At 33.8% G+C, this 15256-nt stretch overlaps 1 protein-coding gene across 36 annotated transcripts; it reads left to right on the top strand.

Moving 5' to 3' along the window:
- Window positions 1-2489: 2489 nt before the first annotated feature.
- Window positions 2490-10187, top strand: LOC110865164. Of its 36 annotated transcripts, none has more exons than XR_004860464.1 (14): window positions 2490-2841; window positions 3020-3203; window positions 3307-3381; window positions 3489-3694; window positions 4404-4457; window positions 4713-5424; window positions 5505-5674; window positions 5751-6068; window positions 6160-6270; window positions 6580-6682; window positions 7886-7997; window positions 8111-8179; window positions 8842-8945; window positions 9188-9474. XR_004860464.1 is itself a non-coding variant. In XM_035974484.1 (3 exons), exons 1-3 carry the CDS (start codon window positions 7934-7936, stop codon window positions 9054-9056), a joined length of 354 nt encoding a protein of 117 aa, XP_035830377.1. In that variant the 5' UTR covers window positions 6689-7933; the 3' UTR covers window positions 9057-9474. The 36 variants fall into 36 exon arrangements, 1 of the variants encoding a protein (XP_035830377.1); XR_004860459.1 differs by having other exon boundaries at window positions 8836-8945; XR_004860458.1 differs by having other exon boundaries at window positions 8836-8945; window positions 9046-9474.
- Window positions 10188-15256: the final 5069 nt, after the last annotated feature.

The raw sequence follows: 15256 nt of genomic DNA, 5'->3' as shown, positions 1-15256 counted from the left end.
AAGAAACTCGGAACAGTAAAGAGATGGATATTAAAAAACTCAGACCCAGTTGAAAACCTTCAAGGCTCGGACAGAAGAAAAATATAAAACTCGGACATGGTGAAGATCAGAAACAAGTCTCCGGAGTTTCTCCCTAGTGTGACTTCACACTAGTTCACCAAAACCCCGGAAACAACAAACACAGAGTTTTAAAACTCAGACAAGTTTAACACTAAGAAAAAAACTCGGACAGAGCAATTTCTGGATCAAACCTCATATCTGCAACAACTTGGAGAACAAAACAACCACGAACAGCTTCATTTTCTTCAACTTTTCTGCAAAATCTTCAAGTCTTCAAGATGTTTGGCGGAAACAAACATCAAATCAAGAGCAATGGTGATTCAGAAGGCGGTTAGACCATTCTGAATCGGTAACCAGGCTCTGATACCACTGTGAAAGCAGGGGATCGATGACGAACATCAAACATTGCACTTGATTCAAGACATGAAGAACAATAACAGGGTAGATGAAGAAGAAGATGCAAGACAAACTCATTCATTTCAATACAATCATCACAGATTACATACCAAACGAGTATACATCATCTTCTACAAGCTGGTTTAGATCACAAAGATCTAAACCCTAGATTTCTCTCACTAACACATAGTCTCTCTCTCTCTAGAATGTGCACACCAGGAGGAACATAGTTGGGAGAGGTGCACAAAGCTTCAAGAGTTGCACAAAGCTTTCTCTAGTGTTGCCCTAATCTACACAATACACACATATATATAGGCTAGGGACTAAACCTGGACAAAACACATTGTCCGGGATACAAAACAATATAATAATCCGAAACACTAGAAAGTCGTCCGGAATGCCTTCAGCAATTGATAATCTTCATTATCATTTACTTTAACTTGGACTTCTGCTTTGGTTGACACAGAACTGATAAGCGACAGTTACCCGGCAGGAACTGCACTTACATAATCAACATTCAACTTAGAGTTAATTACTATTTTCGTCCCTGTGGTTTGTCAAAAATCACTATTTCAGTCCATTAGTTTAAAAATTGCGATTTCAGTCCCTGTGGTTTCACTTTCGTAACCATTTCAGTCCACCTCGTAACTATTTCAGTCCCTGTACTAACAGAATAAATGGATTGAAATGGTTAGGAAAGTGAAACCACATGGACTGAAATGGTTACGAAAGTGAAACTACAGGGACTGAAATCGCAATTTTTAAACTAATGGACTGAAATAGTGATTTTTGACAAACCACAGGGACGAGAACAGTAATTAACTCTTCAACTTAAAATAACTCAAACTGTGGTACCATAAGAAGTTATGAGACGAATGTAATATTCTAAACATAATTGTTAAATATTGATGGCTAGTAAAAAACAATTCTTCTCTCAGCTGAAATGTAACTATTGCAGCTCTTAGCTCTAACATTTTTCTCAATATTTTCTTATTAAATACAGAACTTTGGATTTATAGAAATGAATATATCATTCTTATATATGATTCTCTGCAATGAAAGATTTAGGAATTTAGAGAATCCATAACCTGTACACCTTTCTGTGTTACTTGAGAATGTTTCACATTGATAATGGTAAATAGAGTGTTGGCTGCTGAGTCACCCAAAAGTATAAGTTTGCTTATCAAAATGTGGACATAGTGACTATATCATAACAGTCGAATGTTATTATCAGACTAATAGAGAGCAAGAAGCTTTCAGGATGAAATGCATGCACAATGATTAATTGTTATGAGACAAATCCACCACTTCAATTTAAAAAATAGAACCATACTTGTCAATGTGCTTAGCTCCAGTCATATGCGTTGCTGGGTCAGTTTGGTCGGGTGCTCATCTGAACAGCGAACTGGATTTACCTGTCACCACGGGCGAAGCTTTTAAGGGGCGGCCGACCCCCCGAACTTTTCGCTAGCAGTTTACACAATGTAATCAAACAAACTATGCATTGTACTTGCAGTTACATATACTTGATACCATTGAATGTTTGTACGAAAACAATTTCTAGATGCATGGCATTTACAAGTTAGCATTATGCTTTATTGCTAGGGGGTGCTGAGTCTAATAAGATTAGGGACTAATTAGGGAGCTTATTAATCAATAGCTATGGGGGTATGCACTATGGTTCGTTATATAGTCATCGGCCCGTTATATATTTTGATTATCTTTTATTGTTTTCTTTTTATACAGGTAGCTTTTTCATAACCTTTTGTCATTAAGTTTTGAAATAACTAATCGGTGAATCTATATTCTATATATATTAATAAATGAGATGATTTGGGCTATGTGGGATGTGATAATGGAGCATTTTTGCTGATGTGGCATGGTATGATGTACCTATATGGTGATTTAGGAGGGAAGCATTATAAATACACACGATCTTTTTGGACGCGGGATCCATTTATGATTCGGGTCGGGCATCTCTCACTTTCGGATCTACTATAAAACCTTTCTGAGAGCATAATCTCAATACCCAACTACACTTCTCTAAAACCCTAGCTACCAGCCACCGCGTTCCTCCTCCTTCTTTACGATTCAACTCAAACCTTAACTATCAGCCACCGTGATCCTCTTTTTTCTTAGTTGTTCAACGATTCAAACCCTAAAGCAATTTCCCCATTCATCTTTTTCATATATACAATCAATGTCATAGAGCAATTGAATGGTTGAAGAAAATACGCCTCTGCCTTTCTTTTCTATCTTCTGGAATCATAATCAATTTTTTTTGTTGGAAGTGGACACTCAATTTTCCCTGCTCTGATCAAGAACAACGGTTCCCTGCCTTTTAACGTTATCCTTTATGCTTCGAGGTCTATTCTGGTAATAAATGTATGTTGATTATCATTTTGTTTTGAATTTATTAATATTACATCACATTCTAATATTAATTGTATGTTATTGTTGTCAATATCGAATTAAGTTGTTACTGCTGTATGATTTGTTAGTTTGAAAGTGTTTTTATTATTATTATTACTATTATTATTATTATCATTATTTGTGTTAGTAGATATAAGAAATGGCTGAATTTGCAAAGGGAGGAAAAAGTGTTCCAAAGTCTATTTTTAAGAACAGAAAAGAAATGAAGACTGGGCTCTTGCAAAGAAGCAAGAGACTAAGGAGTTGAAGAAGAAGAATGCTGCCAACAGGAAGTTGATCTTCAAACCCTAAATCGATATCCCAAGATGTTGCTGGTAATGCCACCATCCAGTCATTTTGCCTTCATTGTTTATTCAATCTTCACAATTATTTATTAGCGAGACCGTTTAGTAACGACGAGGTTGATGAACAATGTAGCCCAAGTGGAGTGAGGTTGCATTTTGTTAGAGCATTGCTGAGAAGTAAACTAATGGAGTCTTTACTTTTGATAAGGTGCCGTATTTATGATATCGTGCATTCGGAAATTGAAATTGAATTTTGGTTAGTGTTTTATTAAATATTGCTACATGTCCAACAATCTTGTGTATTCATTTTTGAAGGTTTGTTGAAGAATTTTTTTCATGACTTGCATGAAGAAGTGACGATGGCTGCTGCTCATGGCCATGGTCTACTAATAGGCGTTCAACAACTTGAGTCACAAATCCCTTCAATGGAAATTTGAAAGGGCGTTTCTATCTGAAACATCCCATTCAGCCTTAAATGAGTTGACCAATGTCCTTTCTTAGTTAGTGGAGCTTTTCTTAAGGTAAACTATATCTAAATTTAATATATTTTTAGTTTATAGTTTATAGTTTTTGTTTTATATTTTATTTTTTGAGTTAATTACTGTTTTCGTCCCTGTGTCAAAAATCACTATTTCAGTCCATTAGTTTAAAAATTACGATTTCAGTCCATGTGGTTTCACTTTCGTAACCATTTCAGTCCTCGTGGTTTCACTTTCGTAACCATTTTTAATCCATTATTCTGTTAAGTACAGGGACTGAAATGGTTACGAAAGTGAAACCACAGGGACTGAAATCACAATTTTTAAACTAATGGACTGAAATAGTGATTTTTGAGAAACCACAGGGACGAAAACAGTAATTAACCCTTATTTTTTTATTTGTATTGTGTACATATCATCAACTCTATTTAAGGGAATAAAAGTGCTTGAGTTTTGTAGTATTTATAATATCACTTTCGGAATACTTGGATATTAATCACACAAAAAAATGTTTTATCTAATAAGACTAAGAATCGACCAACAGCAAGAAGATGAACATGGAGTTAATGTTATTCTGCTTAAATAACTTGAAGCTTTTTTCTTTTTGAAAAAAATTACTTGCCTCGTATATTGTTGGGAAATCGCGCAAGGCACTGTCTCTTTGTAGTATGCAACTCAAGCAGACAATTTGAAATTTTGTGCTAATTAGTTGGTATTATATTAAATTATTCTGCATGTATGATGATATTAGGGTACAGGAGGAAGCTTAAAACAGGATTGTGTAGCCAAAATGGAACCATCCAAGGTGCCCTTTTTATTTTAATTCCTGAAAGGATCTTTTTTCCTTAAATAATAAGTTACATCTTAATATTTTATCATGTTAAATTTGTTCTGCATTACTAACTAATTGCTGTATATCTATTGTGTTTATGTTATATCTCCGTCGAGATCTCCTTTCACTCGATTATGTTAGTTTTGGATGATACTTTTGTAATAGTTCTTTTGGTTTTCACCTATTCGAAACCCTTTTCAAAATTGTTAATATATTTTGTGTGTATAGGGTTTTTATTGGTACACATTGGATATGGGAGCAGCACAAGCGATGAAGAGAATTCCACAGATCACGTTTGTACAACATCATTCTATGCCTTTGGTTTGTATTCGTTTTGATCTTTTCGTTTTTTTGTTAAGACATTTGATTTGTTTGTGTTAATGTGTGGATAGGTTGTTTATTGTTAGTTTAGGTTTCCGATTATCATTTTTTTGGATTAGATGTCAGAAAATGTGTTATGTATTAAGTTAGGGTTAGGGACTTTTGGTTGGAATAAGAGAATTGGATTTGCTGACTGATTTGGTGAGATTGATTTGAAGAATATGATACGTGACCTGAACTGTTTGAAAACTTTTGTTGTATTAGGGCCATCATAACTTGAATACATGGTACTAACTTTTCTTGAGGATAACAATGACTGTGAAGACCAAATAAAAATCTGTTTGGAACGTGTATTGACTTCGAGTGTAATGACATTGTGCTCTGTCTTATAAGTTCTTATTTTATCAGTTGAAGTGTGTATTTCACTGTCAATTCACAACTAGAAACTGGAGCTTCATCTTCTCCTTCAAGACAAAGTCTTGAGTTGAAGAAATCATGGGGGATGTGTGGACTGTTTTTTGTTATCAAATATTTTGCTCTTGGGCATATGATTATCACTTATCCGACTAACTGCAGAGCATGAAGAAAACTTATGCTTCACCGAATTGATCCTGAATCAGTATGTATAGTTACGTATATAACTAAAATATTGTACTATCATTAATTATAAGTTGATTCTTATTATTTTTTAATATGTAGGTTCTTTCGAGCAAATATTTGTTTACATCTGTGGATGTGAAAGTGCCACCATCACCAACGGCTGATGTTAGGGCACCACAAAGTGACAATGAAATCAGAAGAAAACCTGTGGGTCAAGTTCCCACTGATGCTAATTCGATTCTTCGGTGATATGGAAAATCTATTCATGGGTATTAATTTTATCGCGATCTTCCACATTTTCGATTTAGCCAGAATCCTCTCTCATCTTCTCTCATCACCGTGAAGGTTTCTCCGGCAACAATCAACTTTGTTATTCTCTTGGCAAGTGGTCCCGGAAGAAGAAATCTTAACCGATCATCTTCTCAACGCCGAGCACCACTTCAGTTTGTTCAAAACAGAGTTCGGTAAAACGTATGCGACTGCAAAGATAGTTACGGAGCTTGATGGTCATGTGATGCGTTGTATGCTCAAAAGGGCAATCATGTTATTCAGAAGTTTATTGAATGGGTACCAGAAAATGCTATTCATTTTATAATCTCTACTTTCTATGATCAAGTTGTAACTTTGTCAACCCATCCGTATGGTTGTCGTCATGTCATACAGGTATTAAATCCTATTTTTAATATTTGGGGTACTGATATTTTCATTTAATCAATGATGATTTTGAGGTTTCTTGAAATCTTTTGTGTAACAGAGAGTTTTGGAACACTGTCATGACCTTAAAACACAAAGCTTAGTGTTGGATGAAATCTTGAAATCTATCAATATGTTGGCCCAACATTAATATGGAAATTATGTCGTTCAGGTATGCTGTCGGAAGTGTCTGAACATTTTAGAAAATTTGCATTATTTCAGAACATCATATCATTTCTTTAATGAACAGTAACACCCCATTGTAGGAAATTTTTATAATAGATTAAGAATTCTTATTCATAAAAAACAATAATCGTATATGAAGATTATAACTTTTTGTAAATTCCTTACTTGCAAGGTAAGTTCATGTGGGCTTTTCATACCCGAGACGCATGATTATAATATATGTTTAATTTCTAGATGATTGTTAGTAATATTTTTCGCTCTTTTCATTCTAATTAATGATTACGTTTACATACAGAAATTTTTGGGTCCATTTGGTTAAGAGGTGGCAAGTTGACTGGTGAAACTGGGACCCTTGGCTATATTGCAACGCATGGGAAAGCTTATATCTTCATTCAAGTGTAAGTTTCCAATGCATTTTGTGTAAATATCGATCACCTCCTTCACCGGAATTATGGATTAATGATAATTCTTATGTTAAGTTTTATGAATAATAAGTAATAGAATGACTCTACTACATACATCAACAATCCTAAATTTTACATAGATGCACTAAGATATTCAGCAAAGTGACCTGTTAGCGGATTTGAAACTGCTTATTTAATAGCTTATATGATTATTGAGGCTTTTATAAGTAGATAATCACTTTTGAGTGTTTGGATGAAGAATAGTGCTCTCTATTAGAGGCGAAATAAGTTGTTCAATAGGTAGAATGATATTCATTATTTCAAACTGATGTGTTTGAACATGTTTTTTGTAATTTGTTCGAACTTTGTATTATCCTTTGCTAATTAGGTTAATTCGAATCATAGTTGTTAAAAGCCATCGCCTCTTGCGCCTAGGCCCATTTTCCAAGCAAGGCGAGACAATTGCGCTTTAAGTCGAGCCAATTGCGCTTTAATCCTTTAGGTGATGGTTCAAGCGCAGATTCATAGATTCCGAAGAGTTTTCGGCCAAATTCTTTAAATTCTGGCAAGATTCCAGCCAGATTTCTACTTTTATCTAAGGAAAACTAACTTTCTACACTAATACGCTAATATTTTAGAACTTTTGGTACTAATTTTAGAACTTTTGGCACTAAATAGATCACATTAAATGTTATATAAAAGCGTTTGTTTATTTTATTTGAAGAATAGTATTATTTTTCTAACATATAATATATTTTTAATATTTTTTCATCGTGCGCTTATATTTTCTCAGGCCCTTGCTTTTTTTGCGCTTTGCGCCTAGGCCCTAGGCGAGGCCTAAGCGCCTTGAGTGCGCCTAGCACCTTTAATAACTAGGCCTAAGCGCCTTGAGTGCGCCTAGCACCTTTAATAACTATGATTCGAATAGACACATGTTCATATAAGTTATTCAAAGTCATCTTTTTATCTTATTCAAATTTGAATCGGTTTGTAAAAACTTGATTCACAGAGTTCTCTTGCAGGTACGAAATCTTTTATGATTTGTAAAAACTTGATTTACCGATTATGTGTCGTGAACTTGGGATTCATGTTTTAGGGTTTTAAAAAAATCTCTTGGTTCATTTGTTTAGATCTGTTCATCACTTTGTTTAGATCTATTCATCGCTTAGGGTTTTAGAAAAAGTTATTGTGTTTCAGATTTTTAAGAACTTCATTTTCCGATTATATGTCGTGAACTTGCGATTCATGTTTCAATTATGTGAGATGAACACCAGAGAGACGGTGCCGAAACACTCGCTGTTTCGATTTGGTGAGTTTTTCCCTATTCGATGAGTTAGGTTTCGGGAATACATTGATTAGGTTACTTTTAGCTGTTTTGTTATGAATTTTTGTGAGTTTATGTTTTTGATTGGTTAATTAAAGGTGTCCAGTTGAAACGAGCATTTGTTGGAGACAATGCAACCAGGTGTCATCAAAGCAATAACCGTAAAGGTATTGTGAATTCCACTGCTAATTACTTTTAATTTGTGTGTTATTGACTTTTTTTGTGAAAATTAAAATAATTTAGGGCAACTGCGTCTCATTAATGTAGTCAACCGGGATTGGGCTAATATTTTGTTTATTGATTGCCGTTTGATATTCATTGGGATGCATTATCTGGTCAATAACACCTCTAACTATTTGCCAATATCAAGGGTCTGCCCCCTTCTTCACTAAAATGGTGTGTCCTCTTAACACCTTTTCCATTTTCTTTTATGATCTTACAATTCAATATTATCTCTTTATGATCAGTAGTTGTAATAGACTAATAGTAAGTCATAGCAGTGGATACATTTGATACTCTTGATGTTGTCATAATAAAGTCTTTTGTAACTACATGATATTAACATTGTCAAATTTACACACATACAAGTGGAACATAAAGAATGTTTAATGTCTTTTGTCTAAGTACGCGGATCGCTATTGATCCTATTAATGATGTCTACTAAGAGTTGATATTGAAGAATTTAGAAGAAGATTTGCTTTTAGGGAGCATTTATACATGAGTCTCAACAACAAAGAAGGTTACTCTACGATGTAACAGTAGTTTTAGGCATTCTTACATTTAGGCTTGCTCATTTCTATTTCTATTTCTTTAATTTATATAGTTGCAGCGAACTCCGAGCAGGCGAAGAGACGGGCAAGATGGAACAACTGTCCAATGTTTTACTGCAGCAACGGGTCACACAAGATTGTGTTGGCATGTGGTGTTCTTAAGGTACCCATTAGGAAGGATATCATTCACCGTGTTGTTAGATGGCAGCTTGATAAAGGACAACAAGTATTATATATTTCTCTAATTTATAATTTAATCTTAGAATATCAATGATCTTTAATCATACGACATTGAATATACATTAACAAGAATCCTGCAAAGTTGCCACCATTATTCAGGTATTTGTTTACTTAGTGGATGATATATGTTCAAGTTTATGTTGTTAATAAGTGTTGGTGTAACAGGTGGATAATGTTAACAGACATGGCATACTTTTGGAAGTTGTACAAGTTCTTACCGATACCAATTTCATCTTCGCAAAGCTTACATAAGTTCTAATGGAGGGTGGTTCATGGATGGTACATACTTCAGTTTGTAATCTTTTTTTTTTTTTCTAACCCGAGTCGAGTTTTTTAGTAGTTTTAAGTTTTTATGTTTCTTTGATTGTTTTTATGGTTAATGATCAAGATGGGAACAAAATTACTTCATGTGGAAGTTTTGGATTACATTTAAAAGGTTAAAAATTAAACTTTATGAAGTGTTCTAGACACATTAATGGTATGAATACTATCTATATTTATTAGCAATATGATTTCTTTGCATCGTTTTAAGGCACGTGGCTCGAAAACAAGCTTTAGAACGTCAGTTGATTCAATCAGGGTCACATCGTCACATGGGTAGAATAGAGATGTGTTTCTAGCAACCAAAGACTATGAAATGTGTGAGAATGGTTAGGTGGTTGGTAGAAAATATAGTGGAAAATTTGGTAGCCTATATCTATTGTTGGTTACTCATTGTTTCAAATTTAGTGGAAGCTTCAATCTGAAAGAATACACCATCTGTTTTTAATGTTTTACACGTACAATCAAACTCAATCATCCTTTGATCCGATAGGTTTTAAACTTGATCTATGTTAAGTTATTGATTCAGCTGAGATTTCGTGTTTTATTATGTAGATATGCAGGGATAAAAATCAAGCAAATTCATGGTTTCGTGGCTTAAGTGCAATTTACTTGCTTTGTAGTTTTAATATGAAGGAAATTGGCAAGAGTCATATAAGTTTAATAAGTTTTGAACTTATTGAGTTGTTAGACTTTAATTTGTTCAACTAAGTGATATTAAGCCTATGATAATTGATTTTGTTGTGTTTCATGTTGACATACATGTGTGTTATCTCTAATCGGGATGGATTCTCACATGTATGATTACATTTAAAATAATCGACAAGGTGTAGACGGCCTGAATGTATATATTGTGTGGTGCTACTTCATTTGGTTTAATTTACTTTTTAATAGGCATCATGTGGTTCTTCGTGACCGATTGAATAATAAAATACCCACTTCGAAACTACAAGTTTAATTTATTAAAAAAAAACACATTAATTAAATTGTTATGTAAACCAAATTAATATCTTACTCAATTCTGGACAAAGTATACACTAAATTAATCTTTTTTTTTGTTTTATTTTTCTTTATTTTCAAAGACCATCCAACTTTTTAAATAAAATTTACGATTTTACATCCCACACATAATACATTTTTAAATAAATTTTACATTCGTTGTTTACATCAAGAAAATGGTACAACCATCTATAGCATTAATAGAGTGATTTTCATTCACCCCAAAGTTTCATCAGCAAACTTTTGATAAGATCATTTTATTTACTTCGTAAAACCGGTTCAGTTTATTCATTTTGAAATTTGATTACTTCGTGAAATTTGATTAGTTATTGTAGGCTTAGTGATTGGAATGTTATTGTATGATTTTTATTGTTTAAATGTATATGTTCAAATCTATAAACGAATCCTAATCATAACATTCTAATTCATATTCAAATACTTATCAATCCATAGAATAAATAATTAAATATAATATTTAGATTTTTAATATTAATTCAAAATAATGTTAACTAATGTCTAACACGCTACTCTAATAATTGGTATACTACGAAAACAGAAGTTCCGGGTAATCGTCACATATTGTACATTTTATAAAATATATGATATGTGGTGTTGTTTGTTTAAAATATATACAATTATTGTTCAATTACAGATGATAAAAAATGGAAGTTTCACACATTATTCATTTTCAAAAGTATATATACAATTGTTTAATACAATATAAATATCCAACCCGTAAGTATTCACGGGTGATAACCTAGTAATTATATGAATGCAAGTTCATTACAATATATATCTTAATTATTCTTTCTTACTAAAACTTAGTCTACTTTTAACCAGTTTTCTCTTGTAATAGTTTATTAAGAGAAGAGTTAACATGAACTCATCAATGCTATTGCTACACAAATATCAAATTATGATAATCAATCGATTATCATTAACTACAATTTTATGTATTTTTATTTGAAATACTTAATGTTTTAATTTAATTTAAATTGACATTTGCTATATATAAATATTATATTTTATTGATGGGTGTGCGTGTGCACTCTCATTAAATTTCCATCCATTTGATAGTGATTTAAAACCTCTTTTTCTTATACCAAATCTTTGAGTATTTGGAATTTTGGACCACCATAATATATAAAGTTACATTTCAACTAAAGTTGTTTAAAATTAGTATCAAATATTCCAATCCTGTTTTCCCAAAAAAATAAAAATAAAAATAAAAATAAAAAAATTGTCAAATGAGTTTGGTATTTATTTGTATACTAGATTAGAAATCTGTGTATTATATGGATTGAATAAAGGAAATTTTAACAATTCATGGGTAACTTGATTGCAGAGAAAAATAAAGGAAACATTAGGGAATTTCAAAAGAAGCGGGTCACATGTCCATGGATCATGCTGGGTTAATAAAAAATGGGGAAAACAATATTGAAGTTATTGAATTATGTCACATGACACCACATTTACTTATTAAGCATACAAATTTAATATTTCATACGTAAAATCTCATATATATTATTGTTCTTCACAAAAACTCATGGAGTTAAACTTAGCTCTTTGATGGTAGTGTTGGACTCTTAATGCACGACCGTCAAAGGTTCAAGGATATCGTCGGTGAATGTCGAAGCTACTCAAATAATAATTGTTAACCCCTCAAATTTGGTTTAGTGGAGGGTGATAACCGAATCGAATCACGTTTTGCAAACCCTGAAATTGTTGGACCTATGCAAGTAATACTTGTCAGCCTTCTCAGAACGACTATAAGAATGAAAATTCTTTTTTTTTATAACTAGACAATAAAAAAACTATGAATATAGACGTAACATGTAAGAACTAAAATAAAATTATTTAAATAATATACTTTTAAGTGTGGATTAAACTAATTCAAACAAACCAGTGTTGCATTGGCACATGTTACACGTTCAAGTGTTTCACTTAGGTATAGCCGTATAGAATATGATATTGTGATCACTAGATTATTGTATAAAATGCATGGCAAGTTTCGAGGGTCAGTTAACAACATCACCATTCACCAACTAGATTTCTATTAACAATTCTCGTTTCTAGTTTGAAATCTATGTTGAAATTGATAAAATATAAATACGAATATACGGCCCAACGGGGCGGTTACGTTATTTTTATCACGGAAAATTAATAACGCGTGGAACAATCAAATTCCCACCCCCACCTCTTCATATAATGCGTTATAGCATCACGGGATTCGATTTTCGTTATTTTTTCAACGTGTTATTCTTTTGTTTTGTGAGTGTAATTGTTGGTTGGGGGGAAATTGTTGGGTGTGGTGGTGAGTGATGACCACCCCCACTAAAAAAGATTGTGAGTGATGGAAAAATGGTCGATGACATGGCGGAACTTGATTGGTGCTTGTGAGTGCTAGAATTCTATCACTAGTGACCACTCCCCCTCCCCTAAGCCACATACATACACGTAAGGTATGAATTTTTGACACGACTCGAAAATATGACATAAACATAACACGAAATTTACTAGTTTGGTTTTACTATAAACGGGTTCGGATTGAACCTGCAAACTCGTTTAGCAAAATGGGTCAGGTTCGTGTCAACCCGACGGGTTCACGGGTTGACCCATTTATTTTCTATTTTATTATTGAAATATTTGTTTTATGTCACAAAATTATTTTGGTTAGATACTTAATGGCAAATATAATTATTTTATGTAATTTTAGAATATCGTATGAGAAAAAAATAAAAAATTTAAAAACCAGGTTAAAACGGGTAGTGTTTGGCTTCGTATCCACCTGCTAGACTGAATCCATAAACTCAAACCTGTTTAACACATAGACACGTGTATTTCTGGTCATCTGCTTCAACTTCTTGAATATGATACCATGATGTGTTGTTAGGGCATGTGTAGTCATAAAGCCCTCAAAGGGGCGTTATGCGCCATGTGGCGCGCCACGTCAGCAAGGGGCTTTATACAATTTGAGGCCGTAGTCATAAAGCCCCTGTGTAATCATTACTCAATTAATTTAATTTTCAATTTTTTAAATAATTTATAAGTTTTATAAAATAAAAAAACATTTCATTAAATAAAAAACACTACATTAAAATTAAAAAAAAAAAAGTTACACTAAAAAAAAAATTACACCTAAAAAATAAATTACACCTAAAAAATAAATTTATTCTTCGGTGTCATCTTCGTTCTCTCCTTCTTCCTCTTCGTTTTCTCCAGCATCTAAACCTACGTCTTCAAAGTTCCCGTCTTCGAATTCCTCCCCCACTTCTTCCTCGGAATCTTCGTCGTGATCATTGTTTAATCGAATTGGGCGAATCGCCCAAGCATGCTCAACCAAATCCGCCTTCAACGTGTTATGTATTTCTCTAGATCGCAGTAGTTGAGCATTTGCGAGTCTCTCTTCCGATGTCGCTTGGGGTAGTTCGACCAAATCTTCGGGAATATAGTTTTGGCATATCGCTTTTCCATCATCCTCAATGATCATATTATGCAAAATGATGCAAGCATACATGGCCATTCGTATTTTATCCTTATGCCACATGCGACAAGGATTTCTGATAAAATGCCATCGTTGCTGTAGAACCCCAAAACACCTCTCGATGTCCTTTCTCGAAGACTCTTGTAATTTTTTAAAATACTTTCTTTTTTCATCGAAAGTTTCAGAAAACGTTTTAACGATAATCGAGTACTCGGGGTAGATACCATCGCCCAAGTAGTAGCCATGCTCGTAATCGTTCCCGTTTGCATGGAAACCGGCCTTTGGTATAGTTCCAGAAATGTAGCCCTCGATTAATGGTGAAGCCTCTAACGTATTAATATCGTTAAAACACCCGGCTACACCAAAGAAGGCCGACCAAACCCAAAGGTCGTATGACGCAACACCTTGTAATACCAAAGTTGGCCCTTTTTGATCACCCCGTGTATGTTGACCTCGCCATGCGGTTGGACAATTATACCAACGCCATTGACGACAATCCAAACTACCAATCATGCCGGGTATTCCATGCTTTTCTAGATGCACCTCATATATTTTTTGAAGGTCGTTCCAAGTGGGGTTTCTCAAATAACGTTTTCCATATAACTGGCATATTCCTAAAATGTAATTTAATATACAAAAGTTTTACTAACAAGTTACGAAAAAATAAATGTATAAAACTAAATAAATAAAAGACAATTAAAAAATTACCATAGCAAAAATGTTCCAAGGTATCTCGGGTTGTTTTCTCCGCCATCTTCAAATACTCGTCGTTGATGTCGTACGTGTTTCCGTATGATAATACGCGTAAGGCGGATATGACCTTTTGAATTGAGGTGAAGCCTAGATATCCTCGCGCGTCCATTCTTTGCTTAAAGAAATCGTACGTATTTTCCAAGTCATTGTTAATGCGCAAAAATAACCTTTGGCTCATCCGAAAACGTCGTCTAAAAACATTCGGTCCGTGAACCGGTGCCGCGTCAAAATAGTCTTTCATCAAACGCTCGTTCGCGGCTTCACGATCTCGCAAGATATAGGTGCGTCGCAAGATGGGTCGTGGAGGGGGAGGTGGCCGAATGTGCTCAAATGTTTGTAGCACAAAAGTACATACACTCGTAACCGCTTCTTCCTCGGCCGCGTCTTCGTCGGGCGAAAAATATCTTCGGTAAATTTCGGTGAAAGACTCTTCCGACGGGGAACCCATTTTTTATAAAGTGAGACTAACTTTTTTAAAAATATATGGAGAATGAGTATGGAGAATGAGTATGAGGTTTGAGTTGTAAAAAAAGTGGAAGAATATGAGGTTTTATAGTGTGAAAAATAAAAAAAAATTGAATTTTTTTTTTTTTAATATATGACCGTTATCAAACGGTCAAAAACATAAAATGCCATCTCCTCGCGCCGCGAAATAAAACACGCCCTTTCTTTTTTTT

This window comes from Helianthus annuus, chromosome 6 (genome assembly GCF_002127325.2).
Source record: "Helianthus annuus cultivar XRQ/B chromosome 6, HanXRQr2.0-SUNRISE, whole genome shotgun sequence".
NCBI classification, from domain to species: domain Eukaryota; kingdom Viridiplantae; phylum Streptophyta; class Magnoliopsida; order Asterales; family Asteraceae; genus Helianthus; species Helianthus annuus.
This window is presented reverse-complemented; position numbering and strand designations above follow the sequence as displayed.